General features: G+C 51.6%; 8 protein-coding genes across 8 annotated transcripts; 5 read left to right on the forward strand and 3 right to left on the reverse strand.

The window, feature by feature from the left end:
- Positions 1 to 201: 201 nt before the first annotated feature.
- On the forward strand, positions 202 to 2,336 carry BDP81DRAFT_334281 (amino acid/polyamine transporter I; the record flags this gene model as incomplete). Its single annotated transcript, XM_060585752.1, has 10 exons — positions 202 to 303; positions 367 to 387; positions 443 to 491; positions 549 to 624; positions 683 to 873; positions 940 to 974; positions 1,028 to 1,148; positions 1,202 to 1,548; positions 1,609 to 1,731; positions 1,800 to 2,336. The coding sequence occupies 10 exons, from the start codon at positions 202 to 204 to the stop codon at positions 2,334 to 2,336; spliced, it is 1,602 nt and encodes a 533-aa protein (XP_060438454.1).
- A 180-nt stretch (positions 2,337 to 2,516) lies between these two features.
- On the reverse strand, positions 2,517 to 3,872 carry BDP81DRAFT_400198 (mannitol 1-phosphate dehydrogenase; the record flags this gene model as incomplete). Its single annotated transcript, XM_060588658.1, has 2 exons — positions 2,517 to 3,070; positions 3,128 to 3,872. The coding sequence occupies 2 exons, from the start codon at positions 3,870 to 3,872 to the stop codon at positions 2,517 to 2,519; spliced, it is 1,299 nt and encodes a 432-aa protein (XP_060438455.1).
- A 945-nt stretch (positions 3,873 to 4,817) lies between these two features.
- Positions 4,818 to 5,894, forward strand: BDP81DRAFT_146200 (Alpha/beta hydrolase fold-1). The gene is made up of 2 exons (XM_060581893.1): positions 4,818 to 5,258; positions 5,316 to 5,894. Exons 1-2 carry the CDS (start codon positions 4,901 to 4,903, stop codon positions 5,705 to 5,707), a joined length of 750 nt encoding a protein of 249 aa, XP_060438456.1. The 5' UTR covers positions 4,818 to 4,900; the 3' UTR covers positions 5,708 to 5,894.
- Positions 5,895 to 6,080: 186 nt separating this feature from the next.
- On the reverse strand, positions 6,081 to 8,339 carry BDP81DRAFT_334118 (uncharacterized protein; the record flags this gene model as incomplete). Its single annotated transcript, XM_060585731.1, has 2 exons — positions 6,081 to 8,016; positions 8,233 to 8,339. The coding sequence occupies 2 exons, from the start codon at positions 8,337 to 8,339 to the stop codon at positions 6,081 to 6,083; spliced, it is 2,043 nt and encodes a 680-aa protein (XP_060438457.1).
- A 1,476-nt stretch (positions 8,340 to 9,815) lies between these two features.
- On the forward strand, positions 9,816 to 11,676 carry BDP81DRAFT_334010 (CoA-transferase family III; the record flags this gene model as incomplete). Its single annotated transcript, XM_060585719.1, has 4 exons — positions 9,816 to 10,170; positions 10,230 to 10,528; positions 10,580 to 11,074; positions 11,128 to 11,676. 4 exons carry the CDS (start codon positions 9,816 to 9,818, stop codon positions 11,674 to 11,676), a joined length of 1,698 nt encoding a protein of 565 aa, XP_060438458.1.
- Positions 11,677 to 12,371: 695 nt separating this feature from the next.
- On the forward strand, positions 12,372 to 14,015 carry BDP81DRAFT_386104 (dioxygenase). Its single transcript, XM_060587001.1, has 5 exons — positions 12,372 to 12,789; positions 12,844 to 13,085; positions 13,151 to 13,263; positions 13,320 to 13,400; positions 13,456 to 14,015. Exons 1-5 carry the CDS (start codon positions 12,518 to 12,520, stop codon positions 13,633 to 13,635), a joined length of 888 nt encoding a protein of 295 aa, XP_060438459.1. The 5' UTR covers positions 12,372 to 12,517; the 3' UTR covers positions 13,636 to 14,015.
- Positions 13,784 to 15,821, reverse strand: BDP81DRAFT_455270 (uncharacterized protein; the record flags this gene model as incomplete). The annotated part of the gene is made up of 9 exons (XM_060593048.1): positions 13,784 to 14,030; positions 14,069 to 14,085; positions 14,188 to 14,262; positions 14,386 to 14,729; positions 14,793 to 14,929; positions 15,110 to 15,270; positions 15,513 to 15,584; positions 15,669 to 15,718; positions 15,782 to 15,821. 9 exons carry the CDS (start codon positions 15,819 to 15,821, stop codon positions 13,784 to 13,786), a joined length of 1,143 nt encoding a protein of 380 aa, XP_060438460.1.
- A 4,031-nt stretch (positions 15,822 to 19,852) lies between these two features.
- On the forward strand, positions 19,853 to 21,241 carry BDP81DRAFT_411290 (uncharacterized protein; the record flags this gene model as incomplete). The annotated part of the gene is made up of 4 exons (XM_060589158.1): positions 19,853 to 20,104; positions 20,361 to 20,656; positions 20,725 to 20,997; positions 21,070 to 21,241. 4 exons carry the CDS (start codon positions 19,853 to 19,855, stop codon positions 21,239 to 21,241), a joined length of 993 nt encoding a protein of 330 aa, XP_060438461.1.
- Positions 21,242 to 22,352: the final 1,111 nt, after the last annotated feature.

The raw sequence follows: 22,352 nt of genomic DNA on the forward strand, positions 1-22,352 counted from the left end.
CATGCAGCAGCCGTTGGAAGATTTGTTTTTTTTTCACGCGCAAAAGCCGAACATATTCGTCCCACTAATTAGATTTTTCAACGGCCCCTGGGCGGCCCGAATACTCCATCTCCCATAAGACGACGTCCCCTCCATCCGCATTTGTTCGCTCCGACGTCGCTAATTCGCTCAGCTTGAACCAACATCGAGGACATCATCAATATGGCTGCTGCGACAGAGCGCCAAGACGAAGGCGTCGCCAAGAACGCAAATACCTTCCAGAGCGACTTAGAAGATGAATCTACAAAAGATGACCGGGTTTTGGTAAGCTTTCTTCGCCATAGATGCACTTAGTATATTTGGGTTAGCGAACCTCAGAACCCACAGGAAAACCTAGGCTACAAGCCGGTGAGCAGACGACTCCAAAGTCAGCCCACCTCACACAAATCACTCACTCTTCTAGGTGCTGCACCGGACATTCAACACGTTTCACAACTTTGCGACAACCTTTGGTATGCTGATGACGTTCATTCTGCTAATTCTCGGTGTTTGTTTCTGACTTCGTTCAGCTGCTCTGTACTTCATTGGTGGAGTCCGAGTGACATTTTCTACTGGCATTGCTGCTGGAGGCAATCTGGCCTACTGGTATGTACTTGTAACTGTTCCTCCAGGCGAGCTTTCGCAATGTCTAATATCCAGCTAGGACAAGTTTCATCGTGACTTGCGTGTTCACCTTTATCACCGCCGCGGTCATTGCAGAGATCTGTTCTTCTCTTCCCCTCGCTGGATCTATCTACTTATGGGCTGCTGAAGCTGGCGGACCCCGGTTCGGCAGATTCTTTGGCTTCATTGTTGCATGGTGGAGCACTACGGCATGGACAACTTTCTGTGCGAGTAAGTTGGCAATCATCTCTGGAGCTTCATATACATGTATGAAGCTGAGTCGCTGACCACTCCCAGGTAATACTCAGGCTGCTGTTAACTACATGCTGTCGGTAAGGATTGACGTAAGTCGATCTTCTTGCAATAGTCTCTAACATTGTAACAGGAAATTGTTGTCTTCAACCTCGACTTCCCTTCCGACTCCTCAAGCCTCAAATTCCGCGCTGTTCAATGGATCACTACAGAGATCATGCTGGCTTTGGCTGCCATCTGGAATCTGTTGCCTCGTGAGACGACCAGCACTCCTAGTAACTGCAGCAGCAAGCTAACAAAAGTCCAGCCCGCTACTTCAAATGGATCTTCTACCTGTCAACCGGGTTCGTCTTGTTGGACTTTGTTCTGAACATGGTCTGGCTGCCAGTCGCAACGAGCAAGAGTGAGTATGGCTTCCGATCTGCTCATGATGCTTTCATGACCACCTACAACGGGACCGGCGCTCCGGCGGGTTGGAACTGGTGTCTCTCGTATCTTGCCACCGCCGGTATTCTCATCGGATTCGACGCGTCGGGTCACGTTGCGGAGGAAACCAAGAATGCAAATGTCGCTGCCGCTCGCGGTATCTTTTGGAGTACCGTTGTCAGTGGAATTGGCGGCTTCATTGTCGTGATCCTATTCCTATTCTGCGTTGTAAGTCGATGCTCCCTCCAAATGCCGTGCAGAAGCCATGTTAACGGGGTTGTGATTCAGCCTGATGCGGACACTCTTTTCTCATTTGGCGGCGCTCAGCCTTTTGTACCATTGTACGCAGCCATTCTCGGAGAGGGAGGGCACATTGTCATGAACATCGTTTGCATTGTCGCATTGTGGTTTGTAAGTTGTCTTTCCTACCTCAATCTCAGCTTGTGTGCGTGTCTATCGAATGCTGACTCACTTTGCAGAACACTGCAATCGCAATTCTAGCCGCATCCCGCCTGGTCTTCGCCGTGGCACGCGACGGAGTTCTCCCCTGGTCTCCGTGGGTTGCCAAAGTCGTCGATGGCCAACCCAGAAACGCCGTCTTGGTAGTCTGGGGCGTGGCCTCTGTCATCACCTGTACGATTCTTCCGTCTTCAGTCGCCTTCACCTCCCTCGTCTCGGCAGCGGGTGTGCCTTCGGCCGCTGCTTATGGCCTGATCTGCCTCTGCCGATTGTTCCTGACTCCAAAGCAATTCCCGAAACCCGCGTGGAGTCTGGGACGCCTCAGCAAGCCATTCCAGGCGATTGCCGTCTTATGGAACGGCTGGGTCGTTGCTGTGCTGTTCTCGCCCTATGCTTTCCCGGTCGAGGCATCGACGCTCAACTATGCTCCCGTTATCATGGGCATTGTCACAATCTTCGCCATTCTTTCTTGGTGGTTCATTCCTGCAGAAAGATGGCTGCCGTCTCAGAGAATCCAGGAGACGTTGCTCGCGGGAGAACGACCGATTGAAGAGTAGGCGGAATTCGGTAACTGAGAGAAGGTCGGAAAGCACTTCCTTCCCGGATAACAATCATTCAATAGAAACCTCTGATTAGCTAGATATGCATTGTAATCGAAGAAAATATGGACGGTGTGGTAGTCGATAAATACATTTTCGCTCTACTCGCTGACAAAGCTTGACCCCTGAGCCTCATGCTCAAAGCTGCGCCCTCGTTTCACCAGATGGTTCCGTCATCAACTCCCTCTTTCCTCTCTCCAACTCATCAGTCAAGTCGTAGTTCCAAATCCACTGCATTCGCTTCGACAGATTGTTGGCAACCCACTCAGAGTCCTCGCTTAGCTCCAAATCGTACAGCTGACCTGTCTCGTGGCTGTCGACGACGAGTTGCTGAGATCTCTCCCTCCGCGTCTTGTCGTACGTTGAGAATGCTGCTTCAAGTTGGCTGGCATCAGAGATGGACCCCAAGAGGTTGCCGAGGATATAGGCATCTTCAATCGCCATGCCCGCGCCAGATCCCTTGTGAGGCGTGGATGCGTGAGCCGCGTCTCCTAGCAGGCAAAGACGCCCCTCGTAGTATGTCGGACTGGGCGGGTGCTCGAATAGTGCCCACACGTCGGGCTTCTGCATAAGCTGGATGATCTGCCTGGACTTCTCGCCCCAGCCCTCGAAGTCGCGGATCATGTCCTCCTTATCCACAGAGACAACCCACTTGTCTGACTTCCACTCATCGGCACTGGCAAAAGCCACCACTAGACTCCTGATTAGCCATCGTTGGTAGACTGAAAATTGCAGAGTGCGATTCTTACCGTTCATGATTTTGCCCTTTGCGACAGAAAATGTCAAGATGTGGCCGTTTCTGCCAAAGTACATCTGGGCGTTCTTTGCCAGTTCTTCACCCAGAAGCTTCTCTACCTCCTCCATGGGAATGAGCCCTCGGTAGGCATACTTTCCAGAGAAGACAGCCTTGGATGCTGGGTGATCCTCGCCAAGCATCAAACTCCTCAATCTGGACTTGATACCGTCACAGGCAATGACAGCATCGTGACGAGCGGTTGTTCCATCGTGGAAAGTGAGCAGCACGCTTTTCCCGTCATCTTCGTACTTTTCTGCCCTCTTGCCGAAAACGGCAACTCCGTCGGGCAGTAATTTGACCAGCTCGTCCAAGAAGTGTGCTCTGTAAATACCAGACTGGCCGGTCTCGCACTTTTGCCGATAAATGAGGTCGCCCTCTTTGTTCTTATCATTACAAGTCTGGCCGTACCTGAAGTCGAACCAAACGTCCTGATGATCTTCTGATTCGTTGTGTGTTGCTTGGTTCTTGAAGGCTTGCCGCACGTGGGGTGAGATCAAGGACATGGCCCTCAGCGCATTGGGACCGAAAGACACGCCTGCACCGATCTCACCGAACTTGGGCGCCTGTTCGTATAGCGTCGTCGGTATCCTGTTCTGGAGGAGTTGAAGGGCCAGGGTCAGACCCGCGATACCACCACCAACAACAGCCACATTGAAGGGCTTGTTTGGCGCCTGGCAAAACTCTTCTGGTGGTGCCATCTCGATCAAGGCAGAAAATTGCCGGTGAAAACGAAGGTCAAAGTTTAAATGTGGTATTCGAGATGGTGGGCAGTTCAGACTACGTGAAACGACTTCTTGTAGCTTTGCGAAACAGTTCTCTTTCTTTAGCCTGAAGACTTGCACGTAGATCACAACGACGAAGAAATACGCAAAGATATATCGCTGACACTAGGAAAAAAGGGCCGAGCAAGCAGACAAATTACCAAGGCTAACTTCCCCTTACTTCCTAGACCGGCTACTCGGCTGGGACCTATGACGCTCTCGATGATTCTGGCCGACCCCGATCCCCCCGGACCCCGGCCGCGACCCACGTTGCGCCAGTGCCGAAGTGCCCGAACGACCACGGAAACAGTGCATCGGTGACCCATCGGATGGGAAACTTCACTCGGCTGAAAGTTCCCAGCAGCTGAATGTTCCTCCATAGCACGGGTGCAGCCTATCGGATCGCGGGTTTTAGACGTCGGGAATGGGGCCTCAAACAATGGACCAGGTGCCGAAGGCCAGCTTCGGGTGACGGCGCAAGCGTGCCACACGTGCATTGACTGAGGAGTATCATCTCGGCACTGGAGGGGGGGAAACGAGGGGAACTACTTTGCTACTGTAGATCGCATATCTGACTATCCTTCAATAATGTGAGTCTCCGAAAATTTAAAGTCGTTGTGCAGTCTAGATCCCTTCACTGGGAGCTGGATGCTCGTAGCCATTGAGGACTAACACCGTCGACCCCAGGCGCCACAGCTGCCAACGCGTTTTAGTGTCCAAAATAGTACCAAATAGCAAGGTCATGCTGCCTCTACCCCGGACTCCGGTCCGAAGTCATCATGCCGTTGGTCTGGGGTAATTCGCTTCTGGCCCTGGATCTCATCTCGCAGAGTTGAGATCCTCCCCCGTGGGGAAGGAGTTTAAAATGGTGCAAAGGGTCCCACTGCTTCTGTCAAGCGACGAAGACAGTTCACACCAACATACCATTCGACGCTAGGAAAACATCAGACGTTCTCACGATTAAAATGACTGCTACCAAGCCCACCTTCATCTTCGTGCCCGGCGCGTGGCACTGCGCGACCAAGTTCGAGCCAGTGACTTCGAAGCTCGAGGCTCTCGGGTATCCCACCAAGTCTTTGCAGCTCCCGTGCTTCGGTGCGGAGCCTCCGCTGTCAGATTTCCAGCCCGATGTCGCGGCCATTCGGCAAGAGATTGAGAAGAGTGTAGATGCTGGTGAGGATGTCGTCCTCTTCATGCACAGTTATGGAGGTATTGTGGGCTGCGAGGCTTGCCGCGGTCTTGGCAAGGCAGCTCGGGAGAAAGAAGGCAAGACTGGCGGCGTTGTAAGACTGGTATTCTGTGCGGCCTTCATGGTTCCAGAGGGTGAGTTATGACCAACAGATTTTGACAAGGACTGCGTGACTAACAAAGCACCTCCAGGAGTCTCACTATTCGACATGCTTCAAGAAAATCCGCTTCCTTGGTTCATCGTGTCCCACGATAAGACAAAGGTCGACCCCGCTCGCCCAGAGGAGATCTTCTACAACGACATGGACGAAGCCGCCATCAAGGAGGCGATCGCAGGACTCAAGCACCACAGTTATCAGACGTTCTACAGCAAGCTCACATACCCTGCGTACAAGGACATACCAGTAACCTACATCAAATGCGAGCTCGATAACGCGATTCCTCATCAAGGCCAACAGCAGATGATTGATACCTCTGGTGTGGATGTGACCGTCGAGACTATGCAGGCTAGTCACTCTCCATTCTTGAGCAAGCCGGACGAGGTCATTGCTGCTTGCAGGAGATCGGCAGGCGAGAGCTTCTGAGGTGACACGGGTGGGGGGTTCATCAAGTGTTGTAGACACGCCATGCAAGTAATTTGCAGGGTCCCGAACTTGGGCCGCAGTATATGGCAGGACGGAAGCTCGGCTCGTATGTTTGAAGACCTAGATCTAATCAATTTAAACAAGTATTGTTACCTATTGATCTTCGTTCTCACGAGCGCTGTATGGTTGTGTTTCATGCTCGCTAGGCTTGAAACTGCTTGAGCGATATAGCTCGGGCAATCCATCACTACAGGCACATCCCATCCTTATGATAATAGACAGATCTTTGTGGTTCATCGCTTGGTATTCTTGGTCATTCAGTCGCTAATAATTCGTACAAGTCTACTTCCAAACACGTGCCATTCCTCCGTGGCTAACACGGCGGTTCCATTAAAGCCCCCGTATCAGCAAGCAACATCTCATCCGTGTAGCCCAAGTGAGCCATGCTTGCATCCATAGTAGGGAAGAAAGGCATATCTTGCCCATAAGAATCAAATAGTAGCGTCCTCGGCGACATTGGGAGCAGAATGTCAGTCGACGGAGTCAGTGCCTGGATCACATTTGTTCCTCGGCCAGTCTCGCTACCCAACATCTGCGGCCCATCGGTGCTCCCCGTCGTCAGTGAGACGCTCTGGTCGAGGCTGTTGATCTCCCCGGCTTCTGATGTGCTCAAATGTCGATGGTTGCCAAAGTGGCGAATATCTCGGTGCATGGCATTTGAGCCGAGCTTAGATGCTTCCGTTGACAGCGGTCCGCCCTCGTGGACACTTCCGAACAGCTCGCCGATCAGCATCCCCTGACAATCCATTTTCCGACGCGCCCTCCGCTCTCGATACAAGACACAAGCACTCTGGAGATGCTCGACGATGGCGAGCTCTCTGCTGGCAACAGGATCATGCTTGCTGAACTTCTTCAACAGCGCTTGCGCATCGTTTAAGCCGTGGTCCAAGGGGAACGTGCTGTCCAGGTCGCCAAAGACGGCCAGGCCAAGGACTAAGGCGGAGACGAATACGGAGTTGATGACAAAGGGGTGTCGTTTGGCGACGTTTTTGTCCGGAATTAGAGTTGATAGGAGGTCAATGGTCCGTATCGCAGAGTCCACGCAAGCATGGACCAAGAGTTGGTCAGATGGTGAAGATAAGGGCGTTTCTTCGGACCACATCGATGTCGCCCGGGAGCGGGCAATGTTTCTCGAAACAAAGTCGATGAGGAAAGGCCGCGATAAAAGCATGATGCTCCAGTAGTATGCTTCTTTCATGTGGTAAAGCCCGATATTTGGGTACTTCTCACCGTCGTCAGCGTCAACATACTTGCTGGGCTTCATTCCGTCAGCTGCGAGACCGTCACTGAACCTCGCGGCCCATCGACGGTGCTGTTCGCTGATACGCTCCAGCGTTTCTGTAGATACCATGCGCTTGGCGTAGACGTCGTTCAGGATTGACTCGAAGATGGCGCAGAGGTCCAGTGAAGCAGAGTAGTTCTCGCTCGCTGATGTGTCTCGGGTCTCGGATGTCGCCAATGGTCGCCCTAACGAGGCGGCCAAGAACAGGTCTAGAACCCGGAGGGCCTTCCACAGTCGATCCCGGGTGTCTTGCTCTTGTGTCGAGAATAGGGCTGGGACGTCTCGCCGGTGAATTCCCAGCGCGTAGGCAGCCCGGACAGCGACGCCTAGGTGCATAAAGGCTGAGTTGCGCCGCGATGCGCCGAGGAGGTAGACGGTGATGAGTATGTAACTGCGCACAGTGTTGTTCGTCGGGTTCTCCATAGCATACGACACTGCTAGGAATCGACCGTAGTTGAAATATTTCTCAGCATCGGCATCCCGATCATCCGGACATCGCTGTGCTCCGACGCCGAATATCAGAAAGAAGATGCAGTTCATGGCCTCTTCATCTTGACTCGTCGGCTCGCCACGCAGCCAGTGTTCGAGGTCCTCGAGGATCTCAGTCTCATTAAAGACGTCGAGAATACAGTTCGTTGCACGGAGGTACCACCGCAGCAGATATCTTGCTTGCTCAGTGCTGGGTTGGGAGGGGATATCGGCGGGGTTCGTGATGATCCATTTCGGGCGACCTTCAGGAGTCGCCTCGACCATGATATGGCGCAGGGGGTCATCAGTAAAGGGACACAGGCCGACGCGGTCGCGTACCAGCCGACGTATCACTTTCAAGAAGGCCAGATTGGCGGCATCGCCAATGAACATGAATCGGCCCTTGCCATCTGCGATGAGTCGCGATACCTGTGGTACCGCAGTGCTCTGTGAGAGGTGGCTGATTGACGACGAGGCGCGCCGATGATGAGGATGATGACTCGGTAAAATAACGGCTTCGTGAAAGGAGGCGGTCGGCCCATAAGAACTGAAGAGATCCTGACCGTGACCGGAAGGGCTCCCTCGGTGAGGAGGAAGAGGAACATGAATCTGCTGGCGATCAGGACTTCTCACGGATGACGAGTCCTCCGCAGCGGCAAAGTTCGTCGACGGGCCGATGAAGGTGCAGTCGGCTTCGACTCTGCGGATCACGCACCTCCGACAGGGTTGTTGACCATCGCAGCGTTCCTTGCGCCGCTTGCAATTGCCGCAAGCCTTGACGCATCTACGCCGCTCATTCTGACGGACTCTTTTCGTAGGCATCGTTTGCTCGCCTTCGACGTTCGTCTGATTGAAGATACGGTATGAAAGTAGACAACCTCACACAGCTCTCTCGATTCAACTAGGAACGAGTGCGTGGCAAGATAGGAGACGTTGAACTCCGGGGTTGGGGGGGCCAGACAGGACTGCGGCGGCGGCGGCCAGCTGAGGCAAAGGATGGTCCGGGGCAGAGCTCTTGGCTTTCCCTTTCCCCTTTGCTTGCGCGCGCTTTCGCTTCTTTTGCGGGGGAACACTTTTCCCAGGGGGTCCTAGCTCACAAATCTTTCCCCAGATTTTGCTGCCCGCTGCGGCGCAGGTCACGAAGGATGCCGAGGTTTTTGGAGCTTCAGAGAGAAATGGGCAACAAGTCAGAACTCAAGAGTCGTCAATCCATAGTGGCGTGGCCAATAATGGTCCATGTCTTACTTCTGCAGTTACTACCATTGGCTGTGGCTGGTTGCTTGAAGAAACGGGTTGCTGGGTTGGATCGTCGACCGCTTGGCTCGGCATCCAACAATGTCCCGCATCCGTCCCGTCAACCCACGCGATATATCCACCGCTTACAAAGTCCAGCGGCATCTTGAGCCATTATTCAATTCATGCCCTTCACTTGAAAGACTCAAAGACGATGCAATTGGTATCCAATGCGGACTTGATCATCGCTTTCACTCTCCACCGCTGCGTTACCACGTCAGCTCTGCAAGGAAGAACTTGCTGGTGACACCGAGAGAGGGCCAGCATAGAAATATGCCAACGAACTTGCTTAGTTACAACTGACCAAAAGCTAACAACGACCAGCATCAGTGCCACCTTCCGAGGACACCATTTCAATCAAACTGTAATGTCAAACGCACCTATCTTCAACCAATGGAATACCAAAAGCTAGTCCCTTACCCGACATGACATCAAACCTAACGAGGCCCTTATCCGACGATCGCCCCAAGACCGAGAGGAAACGGTTCCATTCCATTGTCCCAAGCTTGAGCGCAGCCCCAGAAGGCGCCACCCAGCCCCCCAAGCTAGGCCCGCAGTAGCTATGCCCATTTCCGAAGCCATCGGAAGCCGGGTCTTTTGATGTGGCTCCAGAGTTGCTATTGCTGGACACTCCGCCAGCACACATGTCCCCTTCCGCCCGATTCCCGATGCGGGTCCGACGTTTCGTTGTCCATTACTGTAACGCAGCTGCTTCCGACCTCGCGAACCGCCGAATCGGATCGGGGAGTTGATCGAGAGGTACGGGAAATGGAGAGCGGATATGGGCAAGATGCGCGATCGTAGAGCTGAAAGACGGAAGAAATAATCATCCTTTTTTCGCGCGCGTAACCATTATCGCAAGTCTAGAAGGTACACACAATCAACAGTAGTCCCAACGGGTTAATTACTCTGTGCTCAGTATTACTCCCTACTCAAGCCGGCCTCTGTGCGCGCGAAACAACTGCTAGTATCGTTCAAACGTCCTTTCCACAGTAGCAAGCAACCATGACAGACTCAAAATACTCATCCGTCGCGGAGACGAAACGAATCTTGGACCTCGTCCTGAGTTCTGTTCAGATACCAGCAGAGGCAGAAAAGATCTCGAAGGATGTGCGGTTTTCGGCGACCCGCGACTTGCCCTATTTCCCGATTCCTTTCAAGGAGACCGAGTTGGCCTCAGCTCTGAAGGCTATCGAAGGTGGTGTAGCAGGTGCCCTTGCAGCCACCAAGGATGGCGTCGCCGCCGGCAAGAAGGTGTCTGTGAGCTTGGAGAAGAGCACCGCGTTTCTGATTCAGGCGTATTTGGCGACTGTTGGAGGGTATGGCAAACTCGATAAAGAAGTGAAGCAATTTTTAAAAGGTGAGTTGTCTTGGTGCATTTTCGAAAGCAGCATGAAGTTCTCTGACTTGTGCACTTAGATACGGACTTGCTTCAGGCGCAGTCAGATCCTTATCGCCGCATGTCAGCGAATTTGTATGAGACAAAGCAGCCGGGCGAGTACTACCACATTCATGGATCTCTGGAAGCATCGACAACGCTCGGCATGATCGGCCTCGAGCCATTTAGGCCAGACCTGAAAGACCACAGTGCTATTGTTGAGGCGATAGAATCTCATGTGAGGCAATTTTCGGTCGGTGAGCTTGAGCGCATGAACGCCGATAAGCGCCAAGCTGGGGTGCCTGTTCTCAAGTATGAGGATTTCATCAAGACGCCCCATGTAAGTCTCACCCACTGATTGACTTTGGCAACACTGCTAACCAACTTACAGGGCAAAACGAATGTTACATTTCCTCCCTGGAGCGTAGACAATCTTGAGACTTCAACACCCCCAGCTCCTCTGCCGTCTACATCTGACAAGCGGGTACTGTCGGGCGTCAAAGTGCTAGAGCTGTGCCGCATCATCGCAGGGCCCGTCGTAGGACGCATCCTCGCAGAGTACGGCGCAGATGTTCTGAAGATCACTAGCCCGAACCTTAGCGATGTTCCATTCTTCCAAGTTGATGGCAACATGGGCAAGCACGCCGCCGACCTCGACCTGAAGACTGAGGAGGGGAGAAAGCACTTTGAGACCCTGCTTGCCGAGGCGGATGTCGTGCTGGACGGCTACCGCCCAGGCGCGTTGGAGAAGCTGGGCTACGGCGCGACTGCGTTGACAAAGTTGGCAAAGGAGCGTGGAAAGGGGTTCGTGTATGTGAATGAGAACTGCTTTGGATACCAAGGGGAGTGGTGCCAGCGGCCTGGCTGGCAGCAGATTGCCGATTGTGTAAGTCATCACGTATCTCTTTTTCACACTCACAGATGCTGACTGGGAAATAGGCGAGTGGTGTGGCGTGGGCGCAGGGTCAATTCATGGGACTTGACGAGCCCGTCGTTCCCCCGTTCCCCATTTCCGACTACGGAACGGGATGCATGGGCGCCATTGCCGCTCTCACCGGTCTCTACAACAGAGCGACGCAGGGTGGCTCGTGGCACGGCAAGGCATCGCTGTTGCAGTACGATCTCCTCCTGATCAAGGCCGGAAAATACCCAGAGGAGGTCCAAAAGGAACTGCGCAAGCTCGCGGGCGACGAATTCCTTGCGTTGCGGCACAGCCACAGCGTTGATCAGATCTCAGGCACGGCGCTCAAGGCGATGAAGGGGTACGCGCCGGAACTGTTCAGCTCTCCCAACGTCCGCGAGAAGTGGTACGCAAGGCGCTACAAGGCTGACGTCGAGGCTGTGAGCCCGGTAGTTCAGATTGAGGGTGTTGAGATTGGATTCAAGAGGGCGAGCAGGCCGAACGGTTCGGATGAGGCGAGCTGGGACTTTGGTCCGGAGGAGGATCACCGGATAGTTGCGCAGACAAATGGGGTTGCAAAGGCGTGAACAGATGTCAAGATAGAATGAAATTTCATCTAGACCTTGCAATAATGATATCCAGTGACGGGCAAAATTGCATCAACTTGTCAAGCGACTCATAGTGCGCTCCTTACTGAACTAGCCGCGTGAATTGGACCATGTATCCAGCGCTCAGAGTCCTTGAAGTTGGGCTTCATCTGCGCATCGTGAGCTGATTGAAGCATTCATCTCACTTCCACTGTTCACCAAATAACACTGAATGATCCATCTGACGATGGTCGTGCCATTGGGTTAAATCCGCACGGAATCAGGGGGCATAGCAAAGTCACATCTCACAACCCGAAGCCGAAGCAATTGATCCTTCCCGCGCGCCTGACTCCGCCAAACCGAAGCCTGGAGCCATCAAACTGCGGGGTCCCCAATGCAATGGGGGTAAGCCGACCGGACCAAGTCCATAATGAGCCCAAATATGGCATGTCCTTTGTTCTATCAGCATGTTTGTGATTCTCGGCAGACCACCCCTCGCGTCGGATCCCTCCCCCGTACCCGAAAAAAGAGAGAGGCGTGTTTCCCGGACCCGGGGGGGGGGGGGGGGCTTCCGGGAGCGTTGGAAGCCCATCGCCGGTGGTACCCGCTCAGCAACAGCGCACGTGCAATTACAAAGCAATGGCGGGTAATGCACGCGCTGTGATTGGGAATAAGTATCCTCCATCGAACTGCGGGACGCTTTTGGCAGTCGGGGTAGTTGAGGTTAGCTCATATTTCAACATCACGTCGTCTCACCGAGAATTGTTATCTACATCATCAGCATTGATTCCTAGATCACACCAGAAACTCAGCATTCATCACACATTCACATCTCATCATCATGGGCTCATTACAGAACGAAGACGGCCAGTACCGGGGCCTCGGCCAGGACTTCACCAAGCAGGTCATCGCGTCCATGGGATCGGAGACGAACCCTAGACTTCGCAAGATTCTGTCCTCATTCATCCAGCACATCCACGACTTTGCCCGCGAGGTCGATCTCACCACAGATGAGTGGATGATGGGTGTAAACATGATTAACTGGGCGGGCCAAATGTCAAATGACCGACGTAACGAAGGCCAGCTGCTTTGCGATGTTATCGGATTGGAGTCGTGAGTTCTCTCTACGAATTCTGAGACCCAATGCATGTGTTAATGAGTTCTCAGGCTCGTCGACGATATCACCAACAGAGTGGCCACAAAGAACGGCGGCGAACCAGGTACAGCAACAGCCATCCTCGGCCCCTTCTGGCGGGCTGACACCCCCATCCGCCCCAACGGGAGCACAATCGCTGTCAAGTGCCCCGAGGACGGCGAGCTCGCTTTCATGTACGGTCAAGTGACGTGCTCCAACACTGGAAAGCCGTTGGCAAACGCTTCAGTCGACGTCTGGCAAGCATCCACAAACGGTAAGTTTGGAAGATCAAGCTAAGCTTTTTTGTTGATGCACATGTCGTCTAATGTTGCACCACAGGTCTGTACGAGCAGCAAGATGCCGATCAGCCGGAACACAACCTCCGCGGAGTCTTCAAGACGGATGCGGAGGGACGTTATGGATTTTACTGCCTGCGACCAACACCTTACCCCGTAGGTTTTCTCAAGATGCATTTGTGAAGTCGTTCTTGGTTATTAACGAGTATAAGGTACCGGGTGACGGCCCAGCTGGAAAGCTTCTAGATTTGCTTCACCGCCACCACTTCCGACCTGCTCACATACATCTCATTGTAAGCAATCAACTCCGATGGCAATACCCCGATGCAGACACTAAAAATTCCCCAGGTCAAGTCAGAAGGCTTCAAGTCGGTAACAACACAGATTTTTGACGAAGACTCAAAGTACTTGGATGACGACTCCGTGTTTGCGGTCAAGGATGGTCTTACTGTGAAGTTCATCGAGAGGAAAGGAGACCCCAAGGCTGCCAAGGAGCTCGAGTACAACATCAAGTTGGCTGCTGAGTGAGATGGGAAGAAGGCGAAATCTTGTTGATTAATTGCTATGGAAGCATAATACCAGGAGAAATGAATTTTCTGGCGTATACTTTACACTTGTGAAGATTTGATGATGCAAAGTTCGTGTGTTCAATTCGACATTCCTGATAGTTAGAAACTTAGACATCTGTCGCTGAATACGGTATTCGGACACCCACAGTCAGCCTTACGCAGTTTCTGATGGTCTCCTGGCCCAAATTGCCGCGTCGTCGGTGGCCGATCTCAGTCTTATCATCATGTAGAGGGCTATTTAGGGCTTGTCGACTATTACTACGAGTGGTGTATCCGTCTCTAGATTCGCGTAGTGCGAGCGTCGAGTCAAAGATGATGCAGTACGGGCACAGCGGTGGCAGAATGAGCTGTGAGCTTTATTTGATATAATAGCTAATAGCTCCGTCGCATACCTTACTGAGCAGCGGTACTACAGTCGAGGCAGCAAATAGACATTTTGCCGAGGGGTTTCGTGAGGTGAGTAGGTGTTGCCTTTTGCGATATCATGTATGGAGTCAGTGTATGTACTTACTGTTCTTGCTATCTCTGTGTTTGGTATCTCCGTCCTTTTATGGCTTTTTCCGTAACGTATTTCGTCGTGAATTATCTGTAGATAGTAGATCGTGACGCATTCTTTCGGTGGGGGGGAAGGCTACTTTTACGTAACATTTTTGATATTATTCTTCTCGCAGGCGTTTCTGCCACCTCTGCTCGCAGAACTCTTCTATACCCAGCCATCATCATCAGACTCGTAGAGTTTCAGACCGACATCTGCTGTAAGCGAGAGTGCCGTGAGCAGATTAGCGTGTAGTTGTAAAAGATCGTAGTTCGGAACGTCGGCTTCGCACTCAGCAAAGATCTTAATCGTCTGTCTATCGTCCACTGAATATCCCGTTTCCAGGCTGAAGGCCGTCTCGTGATCGAGGGGCTGAATGTGTTCACAGGGGTCGGTTGTGTAGTTGGCATCAGCCAGCATGCCCTCGAGAGTTGTCCATCGGAGCCAGTGGAAAGTGATTTCCTGACACCCAGCGAAACCTTTCCGCCTTCTGATTTCGTGCGCTTCGTGGCACGACACTGCCGTCTAAGGTAACACAACCACCTCGTACGGTCTTCGTCTGGGCTTCAGCATGAACTTACCGTCCGTCAAGTACTTATGCAATTTCAAATCCATGCAGATCATATTCGCCGGGTCGTCAATGAGGTTATTGCTCGTTGTTGTAGTCAGGATGAAGTTAGTCCTTTCCGCTATATCCTGAGCATACCAGGCTTTTACTCTGAGAATTAAAGAAGATGAGTCCGTAAAGCAATTCGATAATACAAAAGGGATGATATGGCAGACTTGAGGCTTTTGCATCCTTGTGATATTACAAAGGTCGTTGTCGCGGTTGCGGGCCTACAAAGGGGGGAAATCAGCGATGGCTTTGATCCAACACGGTCTAGTAATCGATGCTCACCTCGTCAGCTTTTCCTTTGTTGCGCGTTCTCTTGGGTGTCTTCGGCTGATCAGAAGCTGGCAGTTCCTTGTCCCAGGTGATGCTGTCTCGCCTGGAGGCCCCGTCTCTGGCTGGGCCCAAAAGGAATCCTCGTCATGGTGCGCCCTTTCGTGACTGAGAGACTAATCACTTAGTCTTCTCAGCAGTCAACGGTCTGGTGGGCTGCGGCGTCTTGTAAAGTGCACATCAGCAGGACAGCCTGTCGGTCGGTACGAAACTAAATAACCGTACTGGTATTTAACTGCGTGTGGATATAGAAGGAGGAACCTGGTGGGCGTAGCCCACAATTCCTTCGTTGAGTGTAAGTATGTAGGTGGAAGGGCCGTTCACAGTTTGCACTGCACCTACCGCTTTCCAATCTCACCTTTCCTGCCGTTTGCCCAATATTAGAACAGAGGCCCCTGATGGCTTGCTCAGAGATCTCGCACTTGTTGTACTACGGCTCGGTGGCTAGTCTCTCCAAGTCCACGTATCGATTACGGCGTGGACCGCCATCGAATCTAGCAAGCTTATCGCGCACCTCGGTAGTACAAAGATTCTTAGCACGTCTCAATTCGTCATTGGTCTTAGCTATATATGTCGAAAGATTAGCCTCTAATGTTTATTAACACTTGAGTGATGGGATGCACTTACTTGTAGTGATTATCTCGAACTTGAACTTGCGATCAACCATGGCACTTCTATCCTGATTGGGGTGTCTCTTTCCTGTGAAGGCAAAGTGCCAGCCTCCATATTTGAATTCGTCGCCGTAGCAGAATCTTCTTCCCACTATTTGTTTCGAGGTAGGACGGGGCAGGGAGGGTCGGCACTTGCGTCCGACCGTGCTGAACGTGGCGGCACAATAACCCTCAAATACGCCAGCAGGGCAAGACCTTTCGATCGGTGCGAAGTCCAATCAATAACCGTATATTGGACTGTGTATTTGAGATATGGCAGTTCAAGGCCACCGTATTCCTCCATATCAACGCGTGTATTGACTGCGGGTGAGAAACAGCTTTCTGTGAAAGAGACTTCTGTCGGTCTGACTGCGCCCTGAGCACGCCAATAATTGGGTGGTTTCTCTTCGGGCAGTTGCAGTCGGATTCCTCAGTCAGCGGCTCCGCTGCCTTCTCCTCATTGGTAGCCTCCTGTCTCTGAATGAAGGATTCAATATTATTGATGCTTCCAAAGTAAGCATCGGTGATAGGCAGAACGCCGGGTTTATTTCTGGATTCTGAGCATTGTGAGCGTGAAACGCATCGAATCCAGGAAGCTCCAGACCACGGTTGAGTTGCGCTAGAGCCCATTCTACGGTACTAAACTTTGGCTCTGTGTTACGCCCGCCGCAACTTGTCACTGTGGGCGCGTAGCTATATAATGCAGAACAAGGGACAATGATGCCGGAGTCATCATTATCGAAGCTTTTGCTTTGTGCCACAGTTGCTTGCCTTGTCCAGCTCGTAACAATAAGTGTGTTTAGGAAAAAACGTCCGGCTGACTGGTCCGGCCGGCTGACTGATGAACCACGTTATTCTTAATAAGAATTATATATAACTATATTAATATAGCGAAATCCTTTATTAGATTCCCTAAGGTGGTGCTCCTTAGTTACGTCGTAGATAATAACGGGACCCGTAAGATAGACGACCGTATCTAGTCCTTTAAGAAATTAGCGTTCCCTAAACACTTAAGAATCTCAAGATATACCTCGGAATAGCAAGATAGCTGTGCACGGGGATACCCTAGTAAAATATAATTACTTACCCTCTTAATAAAAAAAAGACCCGACTTAATATAAACCTACGTACCTAAGGTTAACTTAAGGAGGGATAGATGTGTTACGGCCAGCTAGTCGTAGGGGTAGTTTGCAGAAGTTGAGGCTGCGGAACTGGTAACAGTAATCGTAGTCGGGGATAGCTTCAGGGAAGCTATGTCTGTCAATCGTAGGATAAGGTATGGCTTCGGTGATCAATCGTAGTCTTGTCAAGGTGATAGCTGAAAGCGGATGTTAATCCTGATACGAAGTTAATTGCTGAAGAAGCTATGGGAAGTCTGTCCTAGAGCCCGGCTCGAGTCCATCCTATATACAAGTCCTGATCCTGAACATATCCTTTGTTGCCTGATCACCATGTTCGTTGGTGATCACTAAGTGGATACTGGTGAGCGCTCACTTTGGGTGATGATGATGATGATGATGTATTTAACGTCTGGTAACAAAAGGACGTGCTGGGCGCAATGCCGACATGGTCTATACTAATCTAAACTATATTACAGGCTACCGTCTTCACCTAACGTTCCTGTTCAATGACTCGGGCAAATTTCGGAAAAGAAATTAGTCTCCTCTATCCATTCGCATAGAAGAGAGGCTCCCTTAGCAGAACCTAACAAGAAATCAATGCTTGCTTTAGCCATACGTTGGCGGAGGTAGCGCGGTGTAGCCTTGCGTCCACGCTTGCAGAAGTAGAAATGGACTGGTGTCTTGGGTTTCCCACAGCTGCAGTTGAGCAACGCATCTTGATGAGCGAATCTCTCGTGGTATGCTGCAAAGTCTCCATGATGGGATCTTGCTGCGTATAGCCTTCCTAGTAAGTGCCGAGGGAGGCGGAGTTCGGGCGGCTTGGGGTGAAGAATTATCTCGAGGTCGGCATATTGCCGAGGGCATTGGGACAGCCATTTTCTGGCAAAGGCTTGGAAGGCAGCTGCTTTAGCTTGCCTTTCTAGGTGCGCTAATGAGGGCTGTGGTTGTGATTTTGGGATTAGTTTGCAGGCTTCCTTGGCTAGAGCATCCGCTTCTTCATTTCCTGGTACTCCCGTGTGCCCAGGGCACCACCAAACATAAACCCTGCCGGGGGTTGTCCAGCTCTCTCTTTGTCTCCGAGTCCAGGAGGAAGAGAGCCTATTGAAGGCCCTAAATCTAGCCTGGCTGCTTCCTGTGCTCTGGGAGTATAGTCTAGCCGCGACTGCGAGGTTGTCGAGGCAGATGTGGACGTTATCTGCCATACGAGCCGTAGGAGCCTGGGTGGCTTCCATCAGGCCGTGATACGCAGCATGTGCCTCCGCGTCATACACCTCAGTTTGGGAGCCGAGTGGTTCGGATCCGCGGAAGATCTGCCGTGTAGCTTGGTACCCTACCCAGCCTGCTCCGGCGGAGGTGCTGCTGCCGTCCGACATCTGGGACCCGTCAGTGTAGACAACAATGTCCCGCTTGGAGAAAGTTGCCATCCTGCCTGCAAAGGAGAGGGCCTGTTCTTCTTTGGTCTTATTAGGTTCGTAGCCGACCCTGGCGAGGGCTGTCTGCCAGTCCGCTAGTTGCTCCCAAGGGGGGAGTTCTAACGGATCGATGTATTCGGTATTTTTGCTTACGAGGCTTGCCATTCGTCGTAGCCGTGAGTCTGGTCCTGATTTGTCCCTGAGTCTCGTTCGGAGAGGGTGTCGCTCGTCCAGACGATGGATTCTGGTGGACGCTGTGTGGAGCTTCGCGTCCAGTATCACCTCTGCTGGGGGTAGAGCCGCCTCGCGCTGTAGGATCGGTACAGGCGTCGTTCTGTATACGGGGACCATCGCTCTGATGGCTTTGGTTTGCGTCGCGTCCAGTTGGTGTAGCAGACTACCAACCCCGTTTGAGATAGTACGTCCATTCTTTATCCGGCTCTTGCCGGGCCACCATGCTTCAGATGCATAGTACTGAGTGGGTAATACACAAGAGGTGATCGCTCGACGAAGTAAGTACGCAGGCGCGCCCCAGACAGTGTTCCCTAGTCCCCGTAGTCCATTGACTACTTGGCATGCTTTTGCAGAGAGGTTTCTTACGTGACTCTTGAATGTGAGTTTACGGTCGAAGTAAACGCCGAGCCAGCGTAGAGAAGAGCCTTCTTTGATAGCCTGAACTGTATGATACCTCCCATCCGGCAGCTCACTTTGGTGGTGGTGGTGGTGGTGGTTTATTTAACGTCTCGAGCGACAAGAGACGTGTCGGGCGCGATGCCGACATGGTCTATGCTAATCTAAACTATGTTACAGGGCTACGTCTTCACCTAACGCTCCTGTTCAAACCGCTCCAAAATGAAGCAGATCTTCTCACCTGACCAGAATTCTCTTATCCGCCATCCTTTTCCCGGGTCGCTTTATCCACAAGGAAAGTAGTTCGGATAGTGCTAGGAAAAACCACAAGGGGGAAAAACCTAGCACGGCCGGTCGTGATGTGGTTCCACGCCTTTCTCTTCTCCACTTTGCATTGGAGCGAAGCAAAGAAGGCGTACAGCAAATCGGCTGTGGGCAAGAGGAATAGCAAGCTAGCAAAAACGTTTATAGTCTTAGCGTAATCCAAAGTGCCAAACTGTCTCCTGTCTCCCTGTTTCCAAGTTTACAATTCCTTTAACTTTCCATAGTGAACTACTTGAGACTGTGTAATAAGTGAGATGCGGATTCTTGCTGCGTTGTTGTTACCCACTTGGCCGGGGAGGCCGGACTGGACCTAACCAGTCGCGCAATTATGTGACTGGATCCACCTCAGTCCAAATACACCTAATTAGGAAAGATACGTACTTATCTACAGGTAGGCTTGCGCTGCACTTTTACTTTTGATCTTTAATTAAGTTAGTTATTTCTTTCTTCTCTTTCACCCATGCCAGCTTTCGCAATCGGTAAGTCACCTCTGTCTCAAGTACGATTTTTGACGCCTTAACTGATTAAGATAGTAATTTTGGAAGTGAAAAGAGCAAAACCATGCCTCTCAAAGAAGAAGAGGCTTCGTCCGAAGCAAGGGCAACGGCTCTCACGCAAAGCAAAACCGAGAGATGCATCATATTTGCCGGTGATCTCTCGGGTCCAATCCTTGCGACAGGCGGTGTCAACGTCGGTAACGACGTCAAGATTGAGAGCTGCATTCGTATCGAGAGATCCCAGGAGTTGGATCTCCATATCTTCCTCTGGCTACAGTTTCCCGACGGCGCAGACAACGAGGATCAGGGTCGCGGTGTACGCTTCACGTGTGAGTATCTCATCGTTGATTGAGATTCTCCATCGGACATTGTCATTGATATGTTTTCATTTACAGACTCAAGGACTGCATCGAAAATTTGCGGTCCTTCTCCGGGCCTGCGGATTGAAATCCGATTCCATCGCGATAAGTGGGCCCAAAGTTTCGAGAATGCACCCCCTGAGCTTTTCGACAGGTTTCCTGCGTTAAAGGAATGTCCCGCTACGACGGTCCTTATCTTCTCATCCGAGTTAGATGACGACGACAAGGTCTGCCTTGTTGGCATGGGCTTGCCCTACAGCAACATACTGGAGCCCGACCGAGAATGGTTCTCTTCATGGAGTCACTCTGGCCGACTTCATTCGCCGCAAGACCTTTCATGTGCTTCTGGTCAAGGGTCATCCGGTTCACATGCAGAAGAGGTTCGGCTTTGGATCTCTACCGCCGCCCTTCGACTACCCCTATGGTGATCTTCACGACTTCGACCTCGAACGATCCGCAGCCTTTCTGGCCAAAGCCCCACGGAAGGAGCCGTTCCATGAGGCCATGAGGTATGATCACATGTTGAAACTAGAAATCCATATTTCCATGCAATGCTAACTCCATATTTTCTCATCAGTTTCAAGAATGACAACGCGAGGCTGACCGCTACGACACAGTCGCTGATCCAGGATGTGCTATATGTTTGGCAGCAGGCCCAGCTCATCGCTGCTGTTAAGTTGCATGCCTACTTTGTCCCTATTCCCGGTTGCAATAATAAGTACTACACCATACTCTCTCTTCCACAAGAGTTCATGAACGAGTACGCGCCTGCTTGGAATTGCCTCATGAACTTTCAAGTATCCTTATCGGTGTGGGATGATCCGGATAAAGAGCTGTCTATGAGGCGCTGGTCAGTCATACCAGTCATACTAGTTTGACATTCTCTGCGGAAGTTGCCAAGTATGCTAATAATTTACTCAAGGCAATCCAAATTCATCTCATACACCAGCGGTATTGAGGCTCTCGTGCCCCATCAGACCGCCGGGTCTGGAGTCGTGCTTGTCACGGCACGGCCGCCTGAGTCTGGCACCACTCGGGACGTCTCGACTTTCAGCAGCCGGGTTGAAGCTGAAGAAGCTGGGTTGGCGCAATAGAACTGCGTCTCTCTCTCCTTTCATAACATAGTCGACGACACGGAGCGAAAGGTGAATGCCCTTCACAGATTGAGCCTGCCAGACTCTGAAGGAGCTCACCTCGCACGCCTCACGATGCGTGGCCAAGGCTACGCTGAGTGGATGATACCGCCTCCTACAGCTGTAGACCAAGGCGTGAGCGACTTGACTGAGGCAATGCGATCTACGGCTATAGCCAAAGGCGTGCGCTCCTTCCGTCCTTTGCCGAAGGTATCGTACCTTCCTGGTAAAAATGCCCGTTACGAAGATGCCCTGGGAAGCTTGTGTCTCGAGGAGGACCGAGAACGCTGGCCCGAGTATCTTCGTAACCTAGTAGACTAGGACGCCAAGTGAGGATTATAAAAACCTCTTCCGTCGTCGGTCACCTACAATGTTCATCTACTTGAGTAAGCAATTCAATTCATCTAGCGAGGAAAAGATAAAAATCAAAGATGAAAAATCAAAGATGCACATGGACGTGGTGGTAATCGAACCCGCTTCATCTCTCATTGTCTGCTTAGTAATTTAGTAACCGCAAGCGAAGTTCTAAGTTCATAGGAATGGTCGAAACCGATTCACGTAAGCATTTAACGGAGACGCTCTGCCACTAAGCCACAGGCTCTTTTGTTGTTGTGTGTGAAATGCCATGATAGGTTTAGATACTAGGTAGCGGGCGTAGCCCCTAGCACTAAAAGTCTCATTGAACGTCTCAAAGGTCTCGTAGTATAGATACACAGCTCATCCGTGGTTATTACGTATTCTACGTAGTTAATACAACGTACAGTAGCTGCCTACCGTAACAGCTACCTACTTTACAGCGAAGTGAACCTCAAAATGCTTACGACTTCATCTGCAAGGCACAATAATTTACAATAAGTCATTGGAAGAGAAGAAGCTAGAAGTGCTCTGTATGATGGACTATCTGGTTTGTGGAAGGTGAGTGTTGGTTCACGGGGTCGTATACGACAAATAGTGGTAGCAATTATCACTCGTCTGTTGGTGATCCTATTGCTTGTTCTTCTTGTTGTTTTTCTTGATGTTCTATCTTACATTGTAGGCAGGAGTCGGTCGAAGTAGGTAGTGACGGCCTGGG

The sequence above is a fragment of the Colletotrichum phormii genome, assembly GCF_030913505.1.
Source record: "Colletotrichum phormii strain CBS 102054 chromosome Unknown BDP81scaffold_35, whole genome shotgun sequence".
NCBI lineage: Eukaryota > Fungi > Ascomycota > Sordariomycetes > Glomerellales > Glomerellaceae > Colletotrichum > Colletotrichum phormii.

Bases quoted from the DNA above. Each gene is read 5' to 3' on its own strand.
- BDP81DRAFT_146200 (XM_060581893.1), top strand. From the start codon at position 4,901: ATGACTGCTACCAAGCCCACCTTCATCTTCGTGCCCGGCGCGTGGCAC. The intron at 5,259-5,315 runs GTGAGTTATGAC...AAGCACCTCCAG, and splicing joins GGCCTTCATGGTTCCAGAGG to GAGTCTCACTATTCGACATG.
- BDP81DRAFT_386104 (XM_060587001.1), top strand. From the start codon at position 12,518: ATGGGCTCATTACAGAACGAAGACGGCCAGTACCGGGGCCTCGGCCAG. The intron at 13,264-13,319 runs GTAGGTTTTCTC...AACGAGTATAAG, and splicing joins TGCGACCAACACCTTACCCC to GTACCGGGTGACGGCCCAGC. The intron at 13,401-13,455 runs GTAAGCAATCAA...AAAATTCCCCAG, and splicing joins CTGCTCACATACATCTCATT to GTCAAGTCAGAAGGCTTCAA.